The sequence below is a fragment of the Pestalotiopsis fici genome, assembly GCF_000516985.1.
Source record: "Pestalotiopsis fici W106-1 unplaced genomic scaffold PFICI_Scf_9, whole genome shotgun sequence".
Taxonomy (NCBI): domain Eukaryota; kingdom Fungi; phylum Ascomycota; class Sordariomycetes; order Amphisphaeriales; family Sporocadaceae; genus Pestalotiopsis; species Pestalotiopsis fici.
This window is the reverse complement of record NW_006917099.1, coordinates 608,784-632,034: the sequence shown is the minus strand read 5'-3', so window position 1 is coordinate 632,034 and position 23,251 is coordinate 608,784. Positions and strand designations below refer to the sequence as shown.

Sequence of the window (23,251 nt, the reverse complement as noted above, 5' to 3'; positions counted from 1 at the left end):
CACTGGAAGGGGGTATATGGAGTGTTAGGTTCGATTCCTAATGGCGCTAGTCACTGGGGTGTCCATGAAGTTATTCTTTTCTGGCCATCTTGAGCTTAGCGACCTTGACGGCCAGTGACGCCAAACACGTGCGGACTCCACTTGCCGCAAAGCACTATCTTAAGCGGCGGCATCATCGGCGGCATCTGGTTGTTGCCCATGCCCAGGCAAACACATGAGTCAATATATAGTTCCAGGTGGTATTCCCAAGTGCATATACAGAGGTGACTGATCTTTGATGAATCGTACGACGCTGTTTCCAGATCCCGATGTACTTGGGCTGTGTATTTTCTTGACGATTGGCAAGTCGCTATGACGTGCCTATCCTGGATGTCGAATGACAATCTACACTTGATCATGGACTTTATGTCTTGCAGCTATTCGCATGCGGGTGACCATGCGACTGCGATATGAGAATGGGTAAGGCTTTGACAAGATTGAGGCTCTTTTACAGTCGCCATTCATGTTCTTCTATTTTGAACCAAAGTGCCAATCGGGCTGGATCATATCACAAAGCTGAGCTGATGCCTCGGCTCGAAACCCCGCAGTAGGGGTAATCAACAATTGAGAAGCCATGGCTATGACTTCTTTCAATTCAATCTTGTATCCCAGATTACGGCTTGTCATCGTAACACCAAAGCTAGCTATTGAAATTACATTGACTCCCGACCAAAAGTCATGGCTCACACTGCAGGCTCGGCAAATCTCGCCGTATCGAATCTCTTTAGCTATCAAGATCATATTGTCCTTATTACCGGAGGCGCTACAGGCCTAGGCGAGATGGCCGCCCAGGCATTTGTGCAAAACGGCGCCCGCGTCATCATCGCCAGCCGGAAAAAGAGCGAGCTGGAAAAGACTGCATCGCGACTCAACAGCCTGGGACCCGGCAAGGCCGAGTACGTCGTGGCCGATCTCAAAGACAAGGCCGGGTGCGAGGCCCTCTGCGCCGAGGTGCGCAAGCGGACCGACAGGCTGACGGTGCTCATGAACAACTCGGGTGCGACATGGGGCGCGCGCTACGACGACTTTCCCGAGTCGGGCTGGGACAAGATCATGGCCCTCAACGTCAAGGCCATTTACTACGTGACCGTCGGCCTGCACGCGCTGCTGACCAAGGGCGCGACCGCCGACGCCCCCGGTCGCGTCATCAACATTTCCAGCACGGCTGGCTACACGACCGGCGTCGGCGGTGCCCTGTCCGCGCCGGGCGAGGGCGCGTGGAGCTACGGGCCCAGCAAAGCGGCCGTCATTCACTTGTCCAAGATCCAGGCCTCGAAGCTCATGGAGGAGCACGTTACCGTCAACGCCATCTGCCCGGGCCTGTTCCCCAGCAGAATGTCCAACTTTGGCTTGGAAAAGGGCATGGAGCTGCTGCTCAAGGCACAGCCGAGCGGCCGCGTGGGCAAGGCCGAGGATTTTGCCGGATTGGTTCTGTTCCTGGCGGGTAAGGGCGCCGCGCACATTACGGGCAATGCCATTGTGATTGATGGCGGAGCGCTTGTCAATGAGTTCAGGGGTAGGTCGCGCATCGACGCGAAACTGTGATCTTGTGCAGATAGATAAAAGAGTGAAAACGATTTGCGCCGCATTCTCGCGGATATTATAGCCAAGAAGTATACACTACAGAATACGACATTGTTTCGCAGCCTGCCTCGAATATTGTGCCTAGTTGTAAGCGAGTACGAGATGTTGGACAAAAGATCTGCAGTGCGACACCATGATTGCAATAAATGCATCAGAAACAAGCAAACATGATGGATATTTGGGGGCCTTTGGGAGCCTCGATTCTTCATCCCGCCTTGGAAACATGCACGAATACAAGAAGAAATCGATATACTCGGGTAATGTTGATTTAGCCGGATGAGCTGATCCCGACTGATAACATAGATAAATCGCGGCAAATGGTTTCTATAAAGACTGATGAGACACCTTCCAAGCTCGACCTTGATGAGACTTGAGACCAAATTGTTTTGTCGTTACCAATATTGAGAATGAAGTCCTACGTCCATATCCTGTTGACGGCAGCTGGAGTTGCGGCTTACCCGGCGCCGCCAGGCTCCTGGACAGCTACAATTGCAAGCCAGCCCGGCTCTGTCACGAAGTTGCCGGCCGAGTTGGAGGGCGCCAGTATCCAGGCCAATGGCGGTTCTTTCTGGGTTGGCAAAGCGCCATCGTCCTCGTGTCCACAGCAAGATATAGGGACATACTGCGATAACTTTCCCGGAAACGCAACTGTCTTTGTTGGCGCCAACAGCGTCACGTCCACGAGCTCTGTCTACTTGAACGTGGGAGCACCCGGTCAACAACAAGGTACTCAATGCTTTTCCGAAGTGACGGGCATTGCACTGATTAATCATCACAGTCTACATCACTTGGGATAATGCCTTGGCTTACAACTCGCCTGATTCCACTTGTTCCCCCGAAGGCATCATCACTGCAAGCTTTGGGCGCGACAAACCCAAGAATGGAACTTCCTTCTTGTTTACTGAGACTGGTGATTTTGAAGCCTGTCCGGGCGGCGAGGACGGCGTCTATTCGCTATATGTACATACAGAGCAGTCGAAACAGGAAGGGTGCACTAGGGTCGTGGTATACACAACAGCCGCCAGCGGCGCTATGGCGTGGCAGTATTAACCATCAGCTGATGCTGTGCCAACAAATAGTCCAAACTGGGTAGACAGTAGAAATACCTAATTATACTCGTTATCAACGCGTCTGTCCAGAAAGCAGCTCTGCAGGCTCCCATGTGGACAGTATTTCATTCACTCTGACAGGTATCTTGTCAGTGTGCCCATGTCGCATATACTCTAGACGAGCTCCGAGCCCGTCAAGCTTGAGCAACGGCCAGGCCGTGGGCGCCCCGAGTTCCCCTGTCTCTTGACAACGCACAGGTGTCACCACGTATCCTTGCTCTTCTACCTCCATCAAGCGCTCAGCGGCCTGCGCGGTAACCATGCTATTCCATACCCCTTCTTGTCGCGAGACGGACCGCAGTAGTGCGATTGCTCGCCGGCGCAGGCTCGAGTCCCGGCACTGACTTGCCACGTTGAAGAGAGGAATAACAAATCCGATATCTGGACAAAAGGACGTCCTGGCAGTGCCCAATTCATGGTCGGCCACCATGGCCGAGACAATCTTATCTCCCAGCGCGACCATTCTCTCAAAGCAGGGCATCAAGTCTTGCCACCTGTCCCGGCGGTCTGGTGGCAGATAATCGAGATGAAAAGATACGTAAAAGCTCGTTGCATTGAGATGTAATACGTTGATGGCAAGTTCATCTTTGGAGCTAAACCCACCCGGTTGGGAATCTTCCAAGTGTTGTAAGCTCGTGGTGAACCTGGAGAGTAATCTGACGTAGTAGTCCTTGTGAGCTTGCACAACAGAAGTTGATTGTGAAGGGTCGCCTAGTAGCTGGGGGCTTCCACTACATGTGTAGTAACAAACGCCATACTCCAATCTGAAAGTCAAAATATGTCAACGTTCAATCCCAATACTTCTTCTACAAAGCCGTATTTTTCCACATGGCCAAATTACGGTGAGTTGTTACAAGCATCAAGGGAAGGGGTACGAGACCGAGACCAGAGAGCAAAGTTGGAAGCAGGCTCTACTAGAAGTGGACGGCACATAAAGCTAGAGCAAGGTAAAGCTTGACTACTCACATGTTCCTGGCCTCTCCAATGCTCGAGAACATGGGACTCGAATCGTCCGCATCTGGGGAGAAGAATTTCTCGTAAGAAGCATATTCATAGTCTCGGATAGTCTGTTCGCGATCAGAAGAAAGCCTTCATGTTGTAATAACGATTCAATCCACTTACAATGCCACTTTCACCATCGAGCCAGACGAATATTCTGGCAATAACGTCCAGCAACACGTATGAGTCGGTACGGCTTCCAGGGCCGAGTATTGAATGGCGCAGTTGACCGGTCTGTTGGTCGTACACGGTTTCGCGCAGTAGTTTGGAGCCGGATCTTACATGGGCCATTGCTGCCGTGTGGCATCCCCGTAAACTCTGTTGCATGTCAGCGGGTACGAGGCCAAACGAGCGAGCGAATGAGAAAAGATAATTTATAACCTCGAAATTTACAAACATAATGCATGCAATCAGGCACACATCGACGGCTCCTTCTCCCCGCCGTGCCAAAGGGATCAATAGCTCCTTGATGGCGAGATTGTATTGCTCCACAGCAAAGGTCTTGATGGCACTTGGCGATGCTGAACGGCGCTCGGAGGCTTCATGTGCTGCGCCAAGAGCCACGACGGCATGCCGTATGGCAGATTCATGATAAGCTACCCGAAACACAAGGCTTTCCCAGAATTCCGACTTGAAGAATCCTGAAAGCTGGGGAGATGTTCGCTGCCGGAAGAACGCAAACGAGCGCTTCGATTGTGGAGTATCAAATAACTGAACACTGGGGCCAGCATGAAGTGTTACTGTCAACCTTTCCGGGGATGATGAAGACGACAACGATGATGATGACTCTGCCGTGGAGATGTGAGGATACCCGTCACAGGTTCTACCAGTGGATGTACCTATCATGTCATCAATACAACCAAAAGCGGCGATGAAATTTTGGATCATATGCCAAGTCGAGGATCAATACATACATCGGACGCAAGCTGGCCGGGCCTCATCGCATTTCACTCGTCTGACTAGACCAGCTTTGTTAGTAGCAGCCCTTGCCTCTATAAATCCATAAACTGTCCAATGGCCCTTACTCTTGCAGGTGATACATCCAGTCCTTGTCTTTGGGGCGAATTCACGCTTGCGCGCGCCCTTGGCGACCTTTGGCATTGGCGAATCGGTTGGAGAGGTAGCTCAACAATGCGGAGATACGATTGGCCAATTTCATGGCCTTGTTAACACAATCCAGGACAATGGTTTTTTTTTTTTCGTGCCCACAGTCTTGTAGCCTTGATTTGTGTGTTTCAGTGGTCCTTCAATCTTCAATTAGTAGATTGAAGATATAACCGATTGATCCGTCAAGTATTCTAGCCGTTGACTGCTGCCTGATGGAATGCATTGACCTTGTTAAAGAGATTCGTCACCTCGTTGTTGCACTTGCGCCTTTTCGGTCTTTCGAGGAGGCTGTGTTCAAAGATTCCAGAATTCGCCAATCAATGCTAACCCGTGGTAATCGGACCATAAAGTCGGCAACGGGACTGGCCCCAGGTAAGACAAGGTACTAAATTTGGATGCCTGCGTACCTTGAAAAGCGCTCGGGATTTTGCTTTAAGCTTCTCGGACTAATCATATCATTGGCCGGCTCGTAAGGACCCTGTCGCCAGATCTGCACATTGGTGCCAGGGGTCCGCTTAGCTAATAGTCATTTTCTCTAGTCTCGATTGTTTTAGTGAGACAACGAGTCAGAAAGTCCGTCATTCTGCATCTCTACTCTGTATCTCTCATCTCACATGTCGATTAATAAACAAGATTCGCTTGTAAAGAGCCAACGAATTCGTCTTCTTTCGATGATTAATACGAGTATGAAATTACCATCTTCCCAGAGGAAGCATGTCGGCTGCACAACTAATCAAGTGACGGACGTGGCGCTGATACTGCCAAATCTCATTGAAACTATTGGGCAAAAATGAAGAGAGGGTCAGTGTCTCAAGATTTTGCATATATCAAGTAACTATAAGTCAATCAATATTCCCGTGTAAGTGACTTCCATGTCCTCAATCCACCTGTTGCCCTCATCTCCAACTTCCGTCTTTAATTGTCTCCAAGATGAAGAGTCCAATTGCCTGGGCTGCTCTATTGCCTGTTGTGTTAGCAACTTGTTCGCAGACATGCTCATTTGACAGCATCATACCATCCCAGAATCTCACTTGGTGTCCTTGCTATACGAGTTTCTACTGTGCCCGACTTGATGTATAGTCTCGTGCCAATGAACCGCATACTATTTTACAACTACTAAGTTATCCTTAGGTGCCACTCGATTACCAAAACCCTGAGATTGGGCGCGCATCAATTCCACTACTCAAGGTTCCGGCACAAAATGACTCGCTCTTTGGTCCGTACCAGGGTATGATACTCATTAATCCTGGAGGACCCGGGGCTTCAGGCGTAGAGACGGCACTCGGCAATGGTACGCTGATTCAAGTGAGTGGACTCAATTTGTCTGGCTCTGACTCCTTCACTAATCGGGAATCAATGACTCTATAGTCAATCATTGGAACAAACTGGGATATTATTGGCTTTGATACGAGAGGTATTGCTTACAGCAAGCCGCTGGCCAACTGCTCCTATGGTATCACGCCAACCGGGCAGTCAAACCTGAGCTCACGGACCATTCCCAGAGTCACTGATGAGTTCTTCAATCAATGGATAGAATACGGTCAAGACGTTGGCAAACAGTGTGAGAGTCTCATAGGAGGAGAAACAAGTGCAGGCCAACACATGAGCACGGCCGTAACAGCAAGAGACATGCTCAGCGTCGTGGATGCCTTTGCAGCGACGGAAGACGGTATGCGAGCGGCGAAGCCAAAGGAACTTCTCAACTACTATGGAATCAGCTACGGTACTTTCCTCGGACAGACTTTCGCTTCCATGTTCCCGGAACGTGTTGGGAACATGGCCCTGGACGGCGTAGTGAGCCCGCAAGGCTACTTGGCCAATTTCACCTCCCATTCTGTCACTGATCTGGACGGAATCGTTGCTGCCTTCTTCATCTACTGCCACGAAGCCGGGCCATCTGTCTGTCCTTATTTCACCGGATCGACGCCTCGGGACATATTCGACAGGTTCAATCAATCATTTTCGCAGCTGGATCCGCAAAGAGCGCAGCTTGAGAACTGGTCCAACGCCACGGATCTTGAGGCTGCGCTTGTAGTATTTAAGGTTGGAATACTGACTGCAGTCAACTCACCGATCACAAACTTTGCCACATTCGCCGAGGTATTGGTCAGCCTTGAAGCGTCCATCGCGGCACAGAATATCAGCACCTGGACACAAGCGGCAGAAGCCATCTACAATGACCCCACGCCAGTCGGCAACACAAATATCGAGTGGACCTTGGGCGTTCTTTGCTCCGACCAGAACAACGCTTGGTATGGAAAGACACTTGAGGACTTGAGACCACAGCTCGCACAACTCGAAAGTCAAAGCATCATTGGAGAAGTCTGGAGCAAGTCGATGCTGGGCTGCCTTGGGTGGCCCATCAAGGCCACGGAGATATTTCAGGGTCCATTTGGAGGAGACACTGCGACGCCTCTGCTCTTCGTCTCCAACACTTATGATCCTGTGACACCCATCGAAAAGTAATACCTCGTTCACATGTTGTAGCCATAAAAGCAAATACTGACTTGGCCCACAGTTCCTTTGCCTCTGCACCAAGATACAAGAACGCCCAGGTACTGACGGTAGACGGCATGGGGGTAGGTGCTTGAATTCCACATTAAAGCCGTTATGCTAACAATATTAAAGCACGGAATCAGTGCTACACTAAATACATGTGCCTATAAAAAGATGGCCGCTTATTTCCAGACCAATGCCTTGCCCGGCAATGACTCCTTTTGTGCTCTGGAGTCGGGCCCATTTGGCGTAATTCTCAATGGGACCTTGAAAGAAAACGTTGTCATAGCCAAATTACAACATCTCGGCTGATGAAAGACTCAAAAGGCGACGAAACACAGAAGCATTGATCATTCTGTTGTTTTAGTCTTGTTGTAGCTGCAACTGCCTCGTGGTCAGGCTCTGCTCTGTGCACTCATGAAAACTTTTATGGCTTGGTTTCATTAAATTGAGATGAGTTTGGGAATATTTCTCTCGCTCACAAGCAAAGATCTAGCGAATTGAAAACCATTCTACCTCGAGCCCGTCCCGTTTTATGACTTCAGCTGCGTCCACATGCGAAATACCATAAACATAACACATGCCGACAAAGATCCAAGACTCGTCCACTCTTCTTAGGACAACTGGATAGTCGATCCCATTCAAAATGCAAACTTGATCATCGCGACGAACAGCCATATAACACCGACCGACGTATCCATTCTTTGTCATCAGAATCTGTGATTCTATCGAGGTGGTGAGATTTTTCTGCATCAATCTTAGGAAAAGCGGTGCCGATATAGATGCCTGTGATATATGCGAGCCTCGTATTGGATTTACCGGGAAATCTTGTATTAGATCATTGATATCATCCAGCAGTATCTTGGATACCCCAGTCAATGTAGGGTTTTCCGTTGCACAATATCGAATAACGTTCCAGAATAATTGCCAGTTGTCTACTTTCCGGTTGTCGTTATGTCTCGGGTCTCGTCCTTGACACAACGCCTGAATAAGTGCCTTTTCAAGGGTTGGCTCGAACACTTCTCTGATGTCCGCTTGAGATTTCGTTTGCTGTTTCATGAAGTCATCGAATTGCCTGAAAATTTCTCCAATATCTTCCAGTTCTTCCGAATTCCATAGACCTGAAAAAGGACGAAGGCTTTCGATTGTGCCACACATACACCCACAAACATTCATCTCTTCCCCCTTGAAATGTGTCAAGGTCTGAGGCATGATGCTGTGATCAATTTTGTCTCTTCGAAACCGATTCCATATAGTTGGATTTCGGACTGCACGCAGGTCTGGCAACCACGATGGGATGGAATTTTCCCGGTCATCCCCTATGGTAGTGCTGGCATAATTCAATATAGTTGTATAGAAAAAATTGAGGTTCCCTGATTCCAGTTCAAGCTTCTTTCGCTCTTGGTGAAACCATTGGAGATACACGTCCTTCACCGGCAAATCATAATTGGGAGTCATGCCGAGGCCCAAAACAGCATCAAGTGCATAGACTGCGTCTCTGGGATCTGTAGCTTTGCAACTAGTAGCGACGGAAAGTAGTGGATAGACTCTGTCCAATCCTTGTTCCTGCCTGGCCGGTCGAAGACGGCGAACAATATACGTAAGGGTATTTAGCCACTGCCAAATTCCAGTGTGTAATACGTTCCAGAGAGTTTCGTCCATCTGAGATGGACGTAGCCTTAAAGTCGCAGCACCATCTGTAATCTTAGCGAACGTGTCCAAGTTTTTCATAGAGAGGTGCGAACGCCCGCAGAAGAGTCTATGACAATGGTCTGTTTGTCGTGCCAATGCCATTTCCTGCTGCACCCACACCCGAGTCCAGTATGGCGAAAAAAACAATTCGCAGATAGTGTTCCATAGCTCATTTGGCATAATAAAGTCGTCTATATTGCTTACGCAAAGATCTGGTCGTCTCGAAATCCCTTCCAGAAAGTATTTGATGGTGGGCTCGTGAGGGTTATAGCACGGATCCAACAAATCAGTATACCTCGACGGCAAATGTTCGTAAACTCCAATGTGAGTACTGACAGACTCTAGATCCAGAGAACTCTCATCGAAGATGCTATTGCAGTTCTCGACATCGGCTTCTTCTGAATCTTGGACTTTGTCTCCTCCATCGGGCCTTCGGAAAGCACAAGCATCATCATAATCATCATCTGAGTGTATCTCGGACCCCTCCCCGCTGCGCCCCAGATCAATGTCTTCATCACTGTCCGAGATGTACTCGGGATCCATCCAACCCATGATATCGTGTATCAGGTCAAGAGCCACGTCGATTTTCTTTTCATCCGGACGTCCTAGCCAAGAGAACACATGCCTCGCATTGCCGTAGATTGCGCCCATGAAGGCCACCTGTTCTGACCTTTCGCGCAGGTCATCTTGATTGATACTAATGGCATCGACCCAGAGTGGCAGGGGTCTTCCGTCGGGAACCCCGCACAGGAGCTTGTGCTGATGGAAGTCCCATAATGCAGACGCCAGATTGACACCAACTGAGAAGGGAACTTCGTTGACGAGAATATCCACGCCAACATTAGGATTGCCCCAGACGTATGAGAGAGCGATATACTCTGTTTCAGGGGTGAATGGCACTGTCTCGAGCTTCACGGAGATGAGTTTCGTGTGATCGATTGCTCGATGCAGTGTAAGGAGACGAATCTGCCTGACGTCTGGGTCAAGCGGTTTGTAGATTGCGCTTGTCGCCGCCATCATACTCTTGAAAACAGGTTTTGTGTTCTTGCGGAAACATGCTGAGAATCAATAAAGAGAGGAAAAGCAAAGAGATTCGGAATTTTAGCGTTCAGGTTGCAATTTCCTGGACTCCAAAATGTCCCCCAACATGTAATCATCTGACGAATGTGGTAAGGCTGAGGGATGCCAAGACATTGTTTCTATGAACACCTACTCGCTCCGTGGAAGACTCGCTAAATCAAAGTGTAATAATTTCAATCGCACAGCCTCAATTTGCACCACCTCTTGCATTTTTCCCGTTACAGCAATGCTCATTGTTTATATAGTGGCAGCCTAGAATGAAATGAGCTGAATGAATCAACTTGGCCATAGGGTCGGCGCAAACTTCGCATTACTTTACGTATCTTATTTTGATATTCATAGGTAAGAGTCTGGGAGATTTAATCTTGACCCCACCATTTTTGGGCTTGTCTGCTGACTATGAAAGTCTTGCATTCTGGCTACCACTGAGACTGGATAGCTATACCCATTCTTCTCCGCAATTATACCTGAGATTCATCTGAGTGACCAAAAAGGTAAGTGTTAAGTGTATTATCCGAACAATCGCGCCATATTCCTTGCCCAGCTTGAAAATATCATTGGCGATCCCAGTCGCTCCAGATTCAGCCACCGATGGTCGATACTAGCACTTGTCGATGCACGCATTATACCAGGTTGCGCACGCTGCCTTTGATGTGCCGACTGTCCAGTAGCATTTCTTGTAGTATATTGTGCAAGTGGCTAGGCATACAATGCTGCGACTCTCCAAGTGATTCGAATCTCTGCAAGATCTAAACTTAGCGACAAACTCTTTGAGTATACCAGAGACCGACCGAATTGCTTTGAGGATCTATCATCCAATAATGGACAAAACCAGAACCTCGACCCAGATGGATCGGCCATCCGTACAGTCAATCATCTGATCAAGATTCAAATAGCACTTACGCTGGTACCGCCGCGACTGTCAGAGCCAGGCTCGTCATAATCAGGCTGATAAGTCCAAGTTGCATTTTGAGGCGAATATGACGCGACTCTGTTGAAGAATGAAGATTGTTGCCTTTTGAATCTATGAGACCAGACTGAAAAAGCACGAAACAGGACTTATTGATCATTAAGACGTAGGTCTACCTTTATATCCAGGGACAGAAGCATGAAGTATAAGAGACAGGTAATCATTCTCATTAGGTATTGGGATCGCCAGTGGCTTATTCGCGGCAGTGTCCCGCCATGAACCTTTTTTTTTTTTTCCTCTGGTACGCAGGCAACGTATTCTAAGCCAACCGAGACCAGTGATTAACCCCTCGTGCGGAATGATAACCACTATTACGGCGTAGAAGTGAGTCCCACGATCCACTCAGAGTCGAGTTTGTTTCCTGCAGAAATATCACAGCCGGTATGAAGCGGCTCAAAGGTTCGGACCATGGGACGGCATCCAGGGCAAATCGTTCGTTCCGTAGTCGCGAGCACTAGTTCTCCCGCGTGCCGTTCTCGGTGAAAGCGCGCCGACTTGGACGAATGGTTGCGAGTTGGTCGGCCCATGTTATCATAAGGTTGCGTGACTGGTGTCAGCCTCTGTGAGTTTCGAGCTGAGACAATCATCTCTCCATCAAATGTAATGATTATTATCTTGGCATTAGTAAATACCTTCAATATCTTTAATATTAGGATGAAACAATTGTAGGTTAGAACTATTTACTGTATAGTTGCCTAATCTCAAGTCGGCTGCTCGCAAATCATACCACATTACGTACATCATTGTGAAGTGCTCAACGGTCAAGGCCCCATGGGTACATTCTTCCCAGCAGAGAATCTTATAACTCTGCAATGTCTGAAATTTGCGAAGTCCCCCATTCATCTAGCCTTGTATCATGATTGTAATCGTATAGTAAGCGGGCGGGTGCTAGTATGCTCATTTTATTGGAAACGACCCGGCGACTTCAGCAAGGAGAAGAATAAAAGAAGCAGCCAGAACCACGCTGAATCGAGGTTGTTCTAGCTGTAACGAAAAGCTGTACTGTTGGTCCACCACATATGAAGGCTCTCTAATGAGTTCTTGAAAGAGCGTGGCAGGCAAGGGGTTGAGCACATTGCACGTTCGACACAAGCATGGGATTTACATGTTGTACATTGTTGATACATTCTGGCAATCTGGCTAGTTGCATAATCTACATGGTTGTGCTCAGATGCGAATCGTCAAGCTTTTCGTCAGTTGACAGGTATCCTCCGTTTAGCGAGAAGCCGGGGCCGTTTGTCGATGTCAGAACGACCTCGATCAAGTCCTTGTTGATATTAGTCTTGTCCACCAGGGCCGTCAAGTCAGCCTTGATTTGCGAGACAAGGGCACTGATGTTCTCGGAAAGCTGCTTCGGTGTAAAGAGAATGTTGCCGATCGGCATGCGAATGACACCAATCTTCTCTCTGTATTGCTCGGCGCCGACCATTTCGTGCATCATACCCTTTATACTCTTGGTGATGGTGTTGGTCTTCAACGACGGCATCATGCCCTTGGGACCCAATATCCTTCCCAGACCGGCTTTGTTGAGGGCTTGTACCGAATCGACGTGACAAATCAATCTGTTGAAGGGTAGGTTGTTTGATTGAGTCTTGATCAACTCAAACAGGGACTCCTGGCCGAACGCAACAGCTCCTCCAGAGCGCGCATCCGCCATGGCTGAGCTGCCCTCGGCACAGATGACGGCGATGCGCGTGTCATTCTTGACAGGGTATGGAAATCGGACTCGGTTTCTAATGACGGGACCGTTTTTGACACTTCGCATCCTGACCGATAATTCGTATGTGACTGATGAAGGAGGACGGCCGACTTCTGCAGCTCTGAGGTACCTGAGCAGAGTGTTAGCATTAACTTAGGGGTTTCTACTCTCCACGGAGACGAGATTTAATCTGCCCATACCTCATAGCATCGCAGAGCGAGAACTGCTCCTCCTTGCTCGGCACTGCGTACTTGTACTCCTTGAATTTCGTTTGCTTCTTCTTCCTCTTGGCCTTTTCCTTTTCTCTGACGCGTATCGCCATTGCCGAATTAGGTCCACTGGCGCATCGCGCCTGGACGATGGACGGGGCCAGGAATTTCGGTATCGACGTGGCTGCCGGTCTAGAAGTGCCGGATATGCTGAGTCTGGCCAGGGAGGCGAGACATTGGTTCGTGGTGGCCATGATGAGCCAATGTGATGATGCTCGTTTGTCACATCGAGCAGTGAAAGCTGCCTCTCTTCTCACGGTATTCCCAATCGACGTCTCAACCGTTGCTCTTCAAAATTTCTGGAGCTCGGGCCAATCCCGGTGCCATGGGCGCTAGTCTGAACCCGGAATAGCGTTTCTTATCTTATCAACAGGCCCCCTGTAATTGTTCTTCTCCCAAGCCAACTGGCGCCAGCCCGACTCACCCCGCTTCAGCTGCTCTTACAATTTTTGGATACCCCGCCACCGCAGAGCTGCTGTGTGTCCTGCTTCAGGTGCCTGGGGCGTCATTGAGTCACAAAAATCCACCAGCCGTAAATATTGGGCACTTTTGAGCTTGCACATAGACCCTTTTGACGCTTCATCGATTTCCGCAAACACTCCAAAATGAAGGTCGATGAGCTCGTCGCCATCTCTGCCTCCCTAGGAGGGGACTTCAAGTCCATTGAGCCCCACCTCATCCGTCTCGAGAAGCACCTTGTCCTACGAACTTACCTCGCCGGCTACAGCTTGAGCGAGCCCGACACCAAGATTTGGCTTGCTATCAAGACCAACCGTGCTGCCGTTTCCTTCGTCAAGAAGGGTTCTTACGCCAACTTGGCCAGATGGTTTGCCTACATTGAGCAGGTCCACCCCGAGATCCAGGCCGAGGTCAGAGCTGCCGATGACGCCCGCCTGGCCAATGTCAAAGCCGCCAGCAAGGCCGGTGGAAGTTACAACCTCGCCCTCCAGGACGCCGACAAGGGCGTTGTGTGCAGATTTTTACCCGAGCCCTCTGGTTACCTGCACATTGGACACGCCAAGGCTGCCCTGCTGAGCGACTACTTTGCCCACCAAGCTTACAAGGGCAAGTTGCGTCTACGCCTGGATGACACAAACCCCAGCAAGGAAAAGGAAGAGTTCCAAGATGCCATCATTGAGGATCTCGCCCTGATGGGAATCAAGCCCGACTTTGTCAGCTACACATCCGACTATTTTGACCACCTCTACGACACCTGCTTGGGCTTGATCAAGAGTGGCAACGCCTACGCCGACGATACCGATGTCGAGACCATGCGCGACGAGCGAGGAAAGGGAATTGCCTCCAAGCGAAGAGACCGTACTGTCGAGGAGAACTTGAACATCTTTGAAGAGATGAAGAACGGCACCGAAGAGGGTCGCAAGAACTGCATTCGTGCCAAGATCTCCGTCGATAACCCGAACAAGGCCATGAGAGACCCGGTCATCTACAGATGCAATGTCCAGGACCCTCACCACCGAACAGGCCGCAAGTGGAACATGTATCCCACTTACGATCTTGCCTGCCCCGTCGTTGACAGCTTGGAGGGCGTCACGCACGCTCTTAGATCTACCGAATACACCGACCGTAACCCCCAGTTCCAATGGTTCTTGGACACCCTCAAGTTGCGCCAGGTTCACATGTGGGACTTTGCTCGCATGAACTTCATCCGCACATTCCTATCCAAGAGAAAGCTTGCCAAGCTGGTTGACGCTGGAAGGGTCTGGGGCTGGGACGACCCCCGTATGCCTACTATCCGTGGTGTGCGCAGGCGTGGTATGACCATTCCTGCTCTTCGGGACTTTATCCTGAAGCAGGGCCCTTCGCGAAACGTTGTTGTAATGGACTGGATGGCTTTCTGGGCTGCCAACAAGAAGGAGATTGACCCCATCGCTCCTCGCCACACAGCCATCACTGTCAAGGATGCCGTGAAGGTCAATATCACTGGTGCCGAGGCGCCCGCCGAGCCCCACACTGAGGACAAGCCCAAGCACCCCAAGAACCCCGCCGTTGGAACCAAGAAGGTTGCTTTCAGCAAGGAGGTTCTCCTCGACCAAGCCGATGTCAAGCTTTTCAAGAAGGACGAGGAGATCACTCTGATGCAGTGGGGTAACGCATTCGTCCGCGATATTGCTGCCGGAGAGCCGATCCCATCCATCACTTGCGAGCTGAACCTGAAGGGTGACGTTCGCTCGACAGACAAGAAGGTCACCTGGCTCTCGACCCAGGGCCAGGAGCTGGTCAAGGCTGAACTTTGGGAGTTTGACTACCTGATCACAAAGGACAAGTTGGAGGAGGAAGATGACCTGGAGAAGTTCCTGAACCCTACCACGGCCACCATGGAGGAGGCATGGTGTGATGAGGGCGTCAAGAACCTCAAGAAGGACGACATTATCCAGCTCGAGAGACGTGGCTTCTACAGAGTAGACGAGGGAGTCGACGAGGGTAAGGAGAAGGGCAAGATTATCTTGTTCGCCATCCCTACTGGCAAGAAATAGATGTGTCTGGGGCCACGGGAAATGTGAATCAAGAGTGAGGACTAGAGTGATTGCAATATTTGTCTAGGGATCAAAATACCACGAAGAAATGATGAAGAATCAAATATCAACGACTAGAAGCGCATGTGTTGGCGATTCTCTAACATTTGACATACCATGAATCACAGTTTAGAGCTGGCATGTTGACCATGATCACTCTTTCACCATCGAGAGAACCTGGTGATCGAAACAAGATAATCATCAGAAGTATTATGACTTGCACGGCATAAATTCCCATCACACACACTTATTAGCTATGAGGCCAAAGCCGTGCATTGCAACAGCATACCAGTAACATATGCGTTAGTCTCTTAATTCACAGAACCGACAAAATGTGCATAGTGATTACAACTCTTCTCTGCCACAAGTTGCGCTGAGGTGGATCGAGACAAAACTTGTTCGGTTCCCGCGGCAAGAGATCACTGCAGTATGCCAACTAGATCGCTCCAAAGACGATCAAAATCAGCATGCAGGCACAGCCCAGTATCTTCACACTGGCAGCTTGGTATACTGCCTTGACGTTGCGTTTCAAGCACTTCGTCATAGAGACAAATTAGGACATTCACTCTCCACGTTGGACAACGGCTGAGTCGGGATTTAGTGCTCGTTCGTCAACTTGGCAGCAGATATACTGCCGAAAAGGGTAATCAGGTGTACCAAGTACATGATCCATCGCGCCGTTGTTGTCTTGGCATTTCTGCGTGTCAGCCCCATGTACAACTTGGCATGGTTAGTGCTGAGCATGGTACAAAGGAATTGAGATGAAATGAACAGTGCCTTTCTTGTATGGCAAGATCATCGTCAGTGGCTGTAAGTAATAATTTCTCCCGTGATACGCATCATTGCGTAGTGATTGGCGAGTTTGTGCACTGCCTTGTAGGCATTCTCGGGTTGATATAACTATATAAGAACCAGCATGTAGCATGCGGAGGTCAAATGCCCAGTGGAGATGTTCAAAAGCATATTCACAAAGTCTATCTTTCCTTATATATCAGCTGATCACAATGCTGTTCAAGAAATTTATGCTCCCAGTGAGTGCTGCCTTTGCAGTCTCAGCAAAACCACTCGGCATCCGCGCTGGCCAGAATTCGACATCTGGCACAATTGAATGGGGGGCCTGCGAGGAATCAATCAACTCTACCCTGCCTATACAATGCGGCACCTTGACCGTCCCACTGGACTATACAAACGTCAGCGATACTAGGACCATAGACCTCGCTCTGCTGAGGATTCCCAGTCTTAACACCACCTCCAAAGGCAGCATATTATTCAACTTTGGCGGCCCTGGCGCAGAGGCCCGTAACACGCTTGTATCCTATGAAGAGACTCTTATGAGGTACGTAGCATCACGTTTTGATATTTTTGAATGAGGGAATACAGGCCTTTGTCATAAGCTAATATGATGTTCAGGTCGACCGGTGGCGAGCATGACCTGATAGCCTTTGATCCTCGGTGAGTTCAGACCTGAAATACATTCTCATTTTGAGTTTATACAGGAAACTAACAACGGGACTGTTAAGTGGCACTGCAGAAGCACTCGCGTACAACTGCTATCCTGATCCAGCCCAGAGACCTCCAGCTCCGGTCTCTGATTCTTCCGACAAAGCACTCGGTGAAGTTTGGGCCATAGGGAGCTCCATTGCCCAAACATGTCTGAATAACACAAAGGATACGGCACCTTACATTGGTACTGCATTTGTGGCTCGGGATATGATGCAGATTGTTGACGCTCTGGGAGAAGATGGTATGCTTCGGTATTGGGGTGAGTACCGCGTGTCTGAGACATCAGCTTACTTGCTCATCTTGTCTGTCAGGAATATCCTATGGCACTGTTCTTGGTGCGACTGTTGCAGCAATGTTCCCCGACAGAATGGACAAGCTTTTGCTCGATGGTGTTGTCAATTGCCACAATTACTACCACAAGTCAGGCATGTTAGTGCAGAACCTCGAAACTTTTAGTATACGTAAAGAGACTGACGAGAACAAATAGTGACGTTGATCAACTCCTATCTGCCGATTCCGCATTCACAGAAACCTTGCGCGAGTGCATCGAGGCCGGAGAGCTATGCGCTTTGTCACAGGTCAACTCAACGGCACTCGAACTCCAAGCCACACTTCTGGTTCTTGCCGAGGACATCAGAAAATTCCCAATTGCTATTGATGGGATCATCATTGACTACGCAGCTGTGATTAACTTGTACTATCTCTCCATCAGATCATCCGGCTTCCAATCATTTGCCCCCTTGATCCTAAACCTCTTGAACCGAGAGAACCTGGAATCTATAGCAGCCGTCTATCGGGCATTGGAGGGCCAAGGCATCCTGCAAAATCCCGACGCCCTCCTTGGCATCAAGGGCGGGGACACCATTCCTCGGTACTCGACCTTGGACGGCGTCCTGCCGACCATTGACTATATGAAACAGACCACTTCCATCTTTTGGGGCCTCACCACCATCCACGCCACCCTGTATGCGCAGTGGCCGTTCGAGGCCAAGGAGCGCTACGAGGGTGACTTTAACGTCACGACGCCCAATCCAGTCTTGTTTCTCGGGAATACCTATGACCCGGCGACTCCTCTTGCGTCAGCATACAACATGAGTGCCACGTTTGAGGAGAGCGTCGTGTTGGAACAGCACGGTTTCGGGGTAGGTCCATACATTATGCCTTTCGACATGTTACCACTCTGCTAATGTCTATCGCAGCATTCTTCTCTCAGCCAGCCGTCAAACTGTACCGCTAGTATTATTGGAGATTATTTTGTCAATGGTAAGCTGCCTGCTCCGGACACGGTCTGTGAAGTGGACACGCCGTTATTTTCATCAAGCCCTTTCGCATAATAAATAAGGGCTGGTGGTGATGTCGGCGGAAACTGCTAGAAGTGGACGAGGTTGTTTAACATGATGACGAGGTGTCTTGGGCATCCTTTGTATTTCTTCGATCATAAATTCCACTAGCCATCTTGCGTTATTACGCGTCTCGCAGTGCTCGATCCATATTTGTAGGTAGTGAATATGACCTAAGTGATTCAAAAGAAGTAATTCGCATGATGGTTTATTGAATGATTATAGGCAAGTCCTACTATGACGAGAAAGGCCTAGAAAACATGGCAGACTCGAGATGGGTTGTTTCAATGCTGCCTACTATAGTACGGAATAATATAATGCTATCCACGCGTGTCCTTGGATATCTCCAGTCCAAGGTCCCCACCTCTAAAATATAGTGCTGGAGTAGGTATTCGCGGCATTTGAAGACTGTTTACCGCCGGTCCCAGCAGCTAATCCGTACAGTGCCACTGCCGTTGATATTCCAACTGGTCTGATCGGAGATACGATTTCCATAGCGACCGAGAACGATAAAATGTAAAAAATTCAAATGGCTTGGAATGATCAAAACAAACATATTCAAGTAATATATATCGGCCAGCATAAAGCTAGAATATCCCGACCTATACTCCGTCTAGTTGCCCGCGATCGTGGGGCTTCGGCAGAAACAAGTTCATCTGATGTCTCCTTAGCGGATGTTAGCGCCCTCGCTTCCATGATCGAGACCACTGATCCTACAAACGCTTATAGTGCTTTTAGCGGGCGGATTTACGTAAACGGCGCCTTCTTGGCCAATCGAGCCCCTGAAAGTCGCAATGATCCATGCGCCGGAGCTTCAGGGAACTTCTCCCAACACCAGAGATTACAGGATGCCGCTAGGATTTGTGCCACGCGTTCGGGATTTATTGTCCCCTCTCGAGTGTCACTAAGCGCCTCATACATCTTTCTGGCGATGGACGCAATAGTCGACGGTTGAGACCTCCTCTTTTCTTGTTTACCTTCCTTTGCTGGGCCATTTCTGCTGCCTTCATTTACATTCTTTCACCCTTGGGTATTCATTCCTTTCGTATGCGACTTGTCGCGTAGCCATTCCTTTTTTATTTTTCTCACCAGGTCGGATTTCAAGATGTATTTGCAGAGTATTCTAGTGGTTGCACTGGCTGCGCCAGTTTGGTCTCGGGCCTGTGGACGTCCTACAACGACGATAACCAGCTCATCAGTGGCTCCCAGCGCAACGGCAGTAGACGAGGTCGCTGATGCGGCAGTCGACGCAGTAGAGGCAGTGGTATCATCAGCAACGGCAGCAGTTGAGGCGGCCACGACTTATGCGGCAATCACGACGTATGCAGTCTCGACTCAGACCAGCCAGACAACGACGGCCGCTGCAACGGCCTCTGCAACGTCCTCTGCCAGCACCCCAGGTCGAGCAGTATGGCTTTGGGAGTCGAATCTCATCCAGGATGACACCGAGGTTGAGGAGTTCTTGTCGTTTGCCGAATCGAATGACATCAACACCGTCTATACCCTCATTGACCGTGACATGGGCTTTACCGTCTTCCAGGACTTCATTGAGCAATGTACCGCAGCCGGTATCGCCGTCGAGGCCCTGATGGGCAACTCGGAGTGGATCCTTGGAGAAGGCGACCCGACTCTGGAACATGAACTCACCTGGCTCGAGCAGTACCAGGGCAACGCGACAACCAGCACCTCGTTTGCCGGAATTCACTTTGATGTCGAACCCTGGGGTCTCGACGGTTGGACTTCCAACGAGGAGACGTATACCGCCACCCTCCAGTCCATTGTCTTGCAAGTCACGTCGCTGGGCTCAACCTTGGGCTTGCCCGTGGCCGCCGACCTGCCATACTGGGCGGACACGATCAACTGCACGGCGACCTCGGGGGCGATCCAGACGCTCGATGCCTGGATGCTCGACCAGCTAGACACGGCCACCTTCATGACGTACCGCAACACGGCGACTGAGCTCCTCGACATTGCGACCTCGGTCCTCGAGGCGGGCAACTCGGCCGGCAAGCCCGTGTGGCTCGCCGTCGAGACCGTCGATGCCGCCGATGCTCTGCTCATTAGCTACTTTGGCAAGACGCTCTCTGTCCTGTCCTCGGACCTGGTCACCATTCACACACAGGCCGCCACATACTCTAGCTTTGCGGGTATCGCTATTCACGACTACTCAGGTGTCAAGGCTCTGAGCTCTTAGAGCTGTTGCTTCTCATGGGGAATCTCTTCGCACCTCTCACCTCTTGAAAATTTTGATTCTGGCATCGGAAACAAACCAAATCTTCCGCAGGCATCCATCACCCCCTTATCCCCTCTTCAATTCTCCCACTCGCTCCAAGGAGCTGAATATCACTTCCTCATTCTCTTGCCAATGAGTGGCATTTGCATTACTTCACTTCTTCATCAATGGTTGGCAATTGAAAAGCCCGTCCATCGATCCTCTTTTTTTACGTTTCCATTCTCACTCACGTTGGGGGTCAAAGCCCAAGGATGAGTTCCTGTTCTGTTTGATGATTAAGCTTGGTGGTTTACTTCTTCATTTCTTGTCTCACCAGGATGGTGCAACGACTTGGCTAGGGAAAAAAAAACGAAAATAAAAACGAAATCATGGTCAGGCATTTGGGCATCGGGAGCATGGGGCCAGTCACGTCGTAGTGACATTAGCCGAAATGGTCACGGCGTTTATTCATAACTAAAATTCATAGAACCCATGGTCATTATACATGTCATTGGATGGGTATATGTAGATATGACAAGCCGGCATCAACGATTTATGTAGAAAGATAAACTATCTTTGAGATCTACTTGGCTCTACAGATGAAATTCTACAGCCACATATTGACCCGTCTACTGTTCACTCGCTGATAAGACATCTCCGTATCACGGCCATACGAGAATTCTCAGCTTCAGATCAATGGAAATGCTTCTTGAGACGACACGGCAACCCTACAACAAGCTCCACCGCGAAATAAGCAGCTTGGAGCCTTCGGCGCCGTCTTTTTTGTCTTGCCCCGAGATTTCACGGGAAGACGGACCCAAAACACTCTGTTGGGAATACGCATGGCTGGATATGTTTGATATAATTATATCTCACAGGTTTTGACATGACTATAAGCTAGCTATTTACAAAGTAGCAAATCCCAATTCGTAAGCTGTGCCCAAGGCAACCTTGGCCATCTCAACAAGGTGGGAAAAGGTAATGGTGTCCAGAGTATCCTGAGCAGTGTGCAGAAGCTGGCTAGTATCCTCGAAAGCAGCCTCGGAGATCAAGGCAGCAGGGTAGCCGGCGTTGCGTGCTGAGGCATGATCAGAGCAGGCATAACCGCACTTGGTGGACACGGCTGGAAGTTTAGTGTACTAGAAAAGATAATTGTTAGCTGGGATTTCTACCCATGTTACGGCCCCAATATGATCGTGACTTACAGCTGCAATGACCTTGCCGATAAAGGTGGTCAACGATGTGTCAACATAGTCGGTAAACAAGCCGATACTCTCAGTCGTTCCAGGCTTGACGTATCCCGCCATGTCTTGGTTCAACATGGCCTTGACGACTTTGCCGTCGGCCTTGTAGCTGTTGAAGATGGCCTTGCTGCCGAGGAGTCCACCCTCCTCGGCCGAGTACCAGTGAATCTCAATCGTGTTCACAGCTTCGCCAGCAGCCACCTTTGCATCAGTGAGCAAGACGCGGAAAGTCTCGATGAGTTCCATGGAGGCGGAACCATCGTCATCTGCACCCGGGGCGACGCCGTTCTGGGGGCTGCGGGCATTGATGCTGTCCTGGTGGGCACCGAGGACAACAATGTTATCCGTCTGGCCAGGAATGGTGGCAATGATGCTCGACTGGCCCCAGCTGTGGGTAAAGGGCGTGGCCGTCACGTTTGCCGAGGGGCTGGCGGCCGTGATGATGGCCTGGACCTGCTTGAGCAGCCAAGCAGAGGATTGCTGGCCGTATGTCGACTTGTAGTAGCGGTTGTGGAAGCTGGCAAAGGTCGTCAACGTGGTCTTGAGCTTGTCCTCGCTGAGGCTGGGGAGCAGAGCGTTGACGGCATCTGCCTGCTGAACAGCGGTAGGATAGGTGACAGCAGCGACTTCGACCTCGTCCGGCAGCGATCCCTCATCCGTAAAGTCAAAGAACTTCACACCCTGAGCCTTCAGTTCGTACTTCTGTGCCTCTGTAACTTCCTGGATAGAGCCGGGAGCTGTTGAGATTTTGAACAAGGCATCCCTCTTGGATTCCATGGGAATGGCAGAGACGGAGACGGCCAACGCCGCTGCGGCGAAGAGAATTGAGCGAACCATGATGATTGAGGAACCACTGATCTTGGTTTTGCGCCCCGGAAAGATTCTGGGATGAGCAGATCTGCAACAGATGGCGGGCGAAGCGGCGGCTCTTTATCCTTACTCTCTTTGAATCATAGCCCTTCTTGAATAAGAAGTCGGATCGTCTGTTAGTAACATTCCGAGGGATTCATGCTATTTAGGCAACAGAAGAGGGCAGCTATCCACTGCATATACGAGTACTCCACCCGCTTATTTTAAGGTTAACAATTACCGGTCCAATGAAGCGAATATCGAATGATGAAATACTGTAGTAGGTTGTATGCGCAGCCGTGCTCATAGTTGTGGCATGGGGTGCAACTTCCTCAACCGCCTTGGTGTGCCGATAGCCAAGAAATGCCAAGCTGGAGTGCGATGGGTCTTTAAATGGCTATGCGCACTCGTCTAGTATTAAGCGCCAGCCCAGAAAGGCAGGAGGAATTGGACGGAATTGATTTTCTTTTTCCACATTATAGAATGGCAATTGAAGCATGCACAGTGGTACTGAGCCAGTACTCT

The 23,251-nt window shown here is 49.8% G+C and overlaps 10 protein-coding genes across 10 annotated transcripts; 6 read left to right on the top strand and 4 right to left on the bottom strand.

Moving 5' to 3' along the window:
• Positions 1–717: 717 nt before the first annotated feature.
• Positions 718–1,584, top strand: PFICI_11617 (uncharacterized protein; the record flags this gene model as incomplete). The annotated part of the gene is made up of 1 exon (XM_007840198.1): positions 718–1,584. One exon carries the CDS (start codon positions 718–720, stop codon positions 1,582–1,584), a length of 867 nt encoding a protein of 288 aa, XP_007838389.1.
• A 446-nt stretch (positions 1,585–2,030) lies between these two features.
• Positions 2,031–2,673, top strand: PFICI_11616 (uncharacterized protein; the record flags this gene model as incomplete). The annotated part of the gene is made up of 2 exons (XM_007840197.1): positions 2,031–2,349; positions 2,402–2,673. The coding sequence occupies 2 exons, from the start codon at positions 2,031–2,033 to the stop codon at positions 2,671–2,673; spliced, it is 591 nt and encodes a 196-aa protein (XP_007838388.1).
• A 72-nt stretch (positions 2,674–2,745) lies between these two features.
• Positions 2,746–4,832, bottom strand: PFICI_11615 (uncharacterized protein; the record flags this gene model as incomplete). Its single annotated transcript, XM_007840196.1, has 6 exons — positions 2,746–3,496; positions 3,699–3,799; positions 3,855–4,049; positions 4,113–4,570; positions 4,646–4,690; positions 4,757–4,832. The coding sequence occupies 6 exons, from the start codon at positions 4,830–4,832 to the stop codon at positions 2,746–2,748; spliced, it is 1,626 nt and encodes a 541-aa protein (XP_007838387.1).
• Positions 4,833–5,768: 936 nt separating this feature from the next.
• PFICI_11614 (uncharacterized protein) lies at positions 5,769–7,646 on the top strand (the record flags this gene model as incomplete). The annotated part of the gene is made up of 5 exons (XM_007840195.1): positions 5,769–5,912; positions 5,970–6,143; positions 6,207–7,300; positions 7,357–7,417; positions 7,467–7,646. The coding sequence occupies 5 exons, from the start codon at positions 5,769–5,771 to the stop codon at positions 7,644–7,646; spliced, it is 1,653 nt and encodes a 550-aa protein (XP_007838386.1).
• A 180-nt stretch (positions 7,647–7,826) lies between these two features.
• On the bottom strand, positions 7,827–10,043 carry PFICI_11613 (uncharacterized protein; the record flags this gene model as incomplete). The annotated part of the gene is made up of 1 exon (XM_007840194.1): positions 7,827–10,043. One exon carries the CDS (start codon positions 10,041–10,043, stop codon positions 7,827–7,829), a length of 2,217 nt encoding a protein of 738 aa, XP_007838385.1.
• Positions 10,044–12,229: 2,186 nt separating this feature from the next.
• Positions 12,230–13,238, bottom strand: PFICI_11612 (uncharacterized protein; the record flags this gene model as incomplete). Its single annotated transcript, XM_007840193.1, has 2 exons — positions 12,230–12,905; positions 12,976–13,238. 2 exons carry the CDS (start codon positions 13,236–13,238, stop codon positions 12,230–12,232), a joined length of 939 nt encoding a protein of 312 aa, XP_007838384.1.
• A 411-nt stretch (positions 13,239–13,649) lies between these two features.
• PFICI_11611 (glutamate--tRNA ligase) lies at positions 13,650–15,539 on the top strand (the record flags this gene model as incomplete). Its single annotated transcript, XM_007840192.1, has 1 exon — positions 13,650–15,539. One exon carries the CDS (start codon positions 13,650–13,652, stop codon positions 15,537–15,539), a length of 1,890 nt encoding a protein of 629 aa, XP_007838383.1.
• Positions 15,540–16,582: 1,043 nt separating this feature from the next.
• PFICI_11610 (uncharacterized protein) lies at positions 16,583–18,798 on the top strand (the record flags this gene model as incomplete). Its single annotated transcript, XM_007840191.1, has 7 exons — positions 16,583–16,914; positions 16,989–17,030; positions 17,099–17,340; positions 17,393–17,510; positions 17,569–18,223; positions 18,281–18,344; positions 18,647–18,798. 7 exons carry the CDS (start codon positions 16,583–16,585, stop codon positions 18,796–18,798), a joined length of 1,605 nt encoding a protein of 534 aa, XP_007838382.1.
• A 728-nt stretch (positions 18,799–19,526) lies between these two features.
• On the top strand, positions 19,527–20,615 carry PFICI_11609 (uncharacterized protein; the record flags this gene model as incomplete). The annotated part of the gene is made up of 1 exon (XM_007840190.1): positions 19,527–20,615. The coding sequence occupies one exon, from the start codon at positions 19,527–19,529 to the stop codon at positions 20,613–20,615; it is 1,089 nt and encodes a 362-aa protein (XP_007838381.1).
• Positions 20,616–21,538: 923 nt separating this feature from the next.
• Positions 21,539–22,714, bottom strand: PFICI_11608 (uncharacterized protein; the record flags this gene model as incomplete). The annotated part of the gene is made up of 2 exons (XM_007840189.1): positions 21,539–21,772; positions 21,839–22,714. 2 exons carry the CDS (start codon positions 22,712–22,714, stop codon positions 21,539–21,541), a joined length of 1,110 nt encoding a protein of 369 aa, XP_007838380.1.
• Between the last annotated feature and the right edge of the window lie 537 nt (positions 22,715–23,251).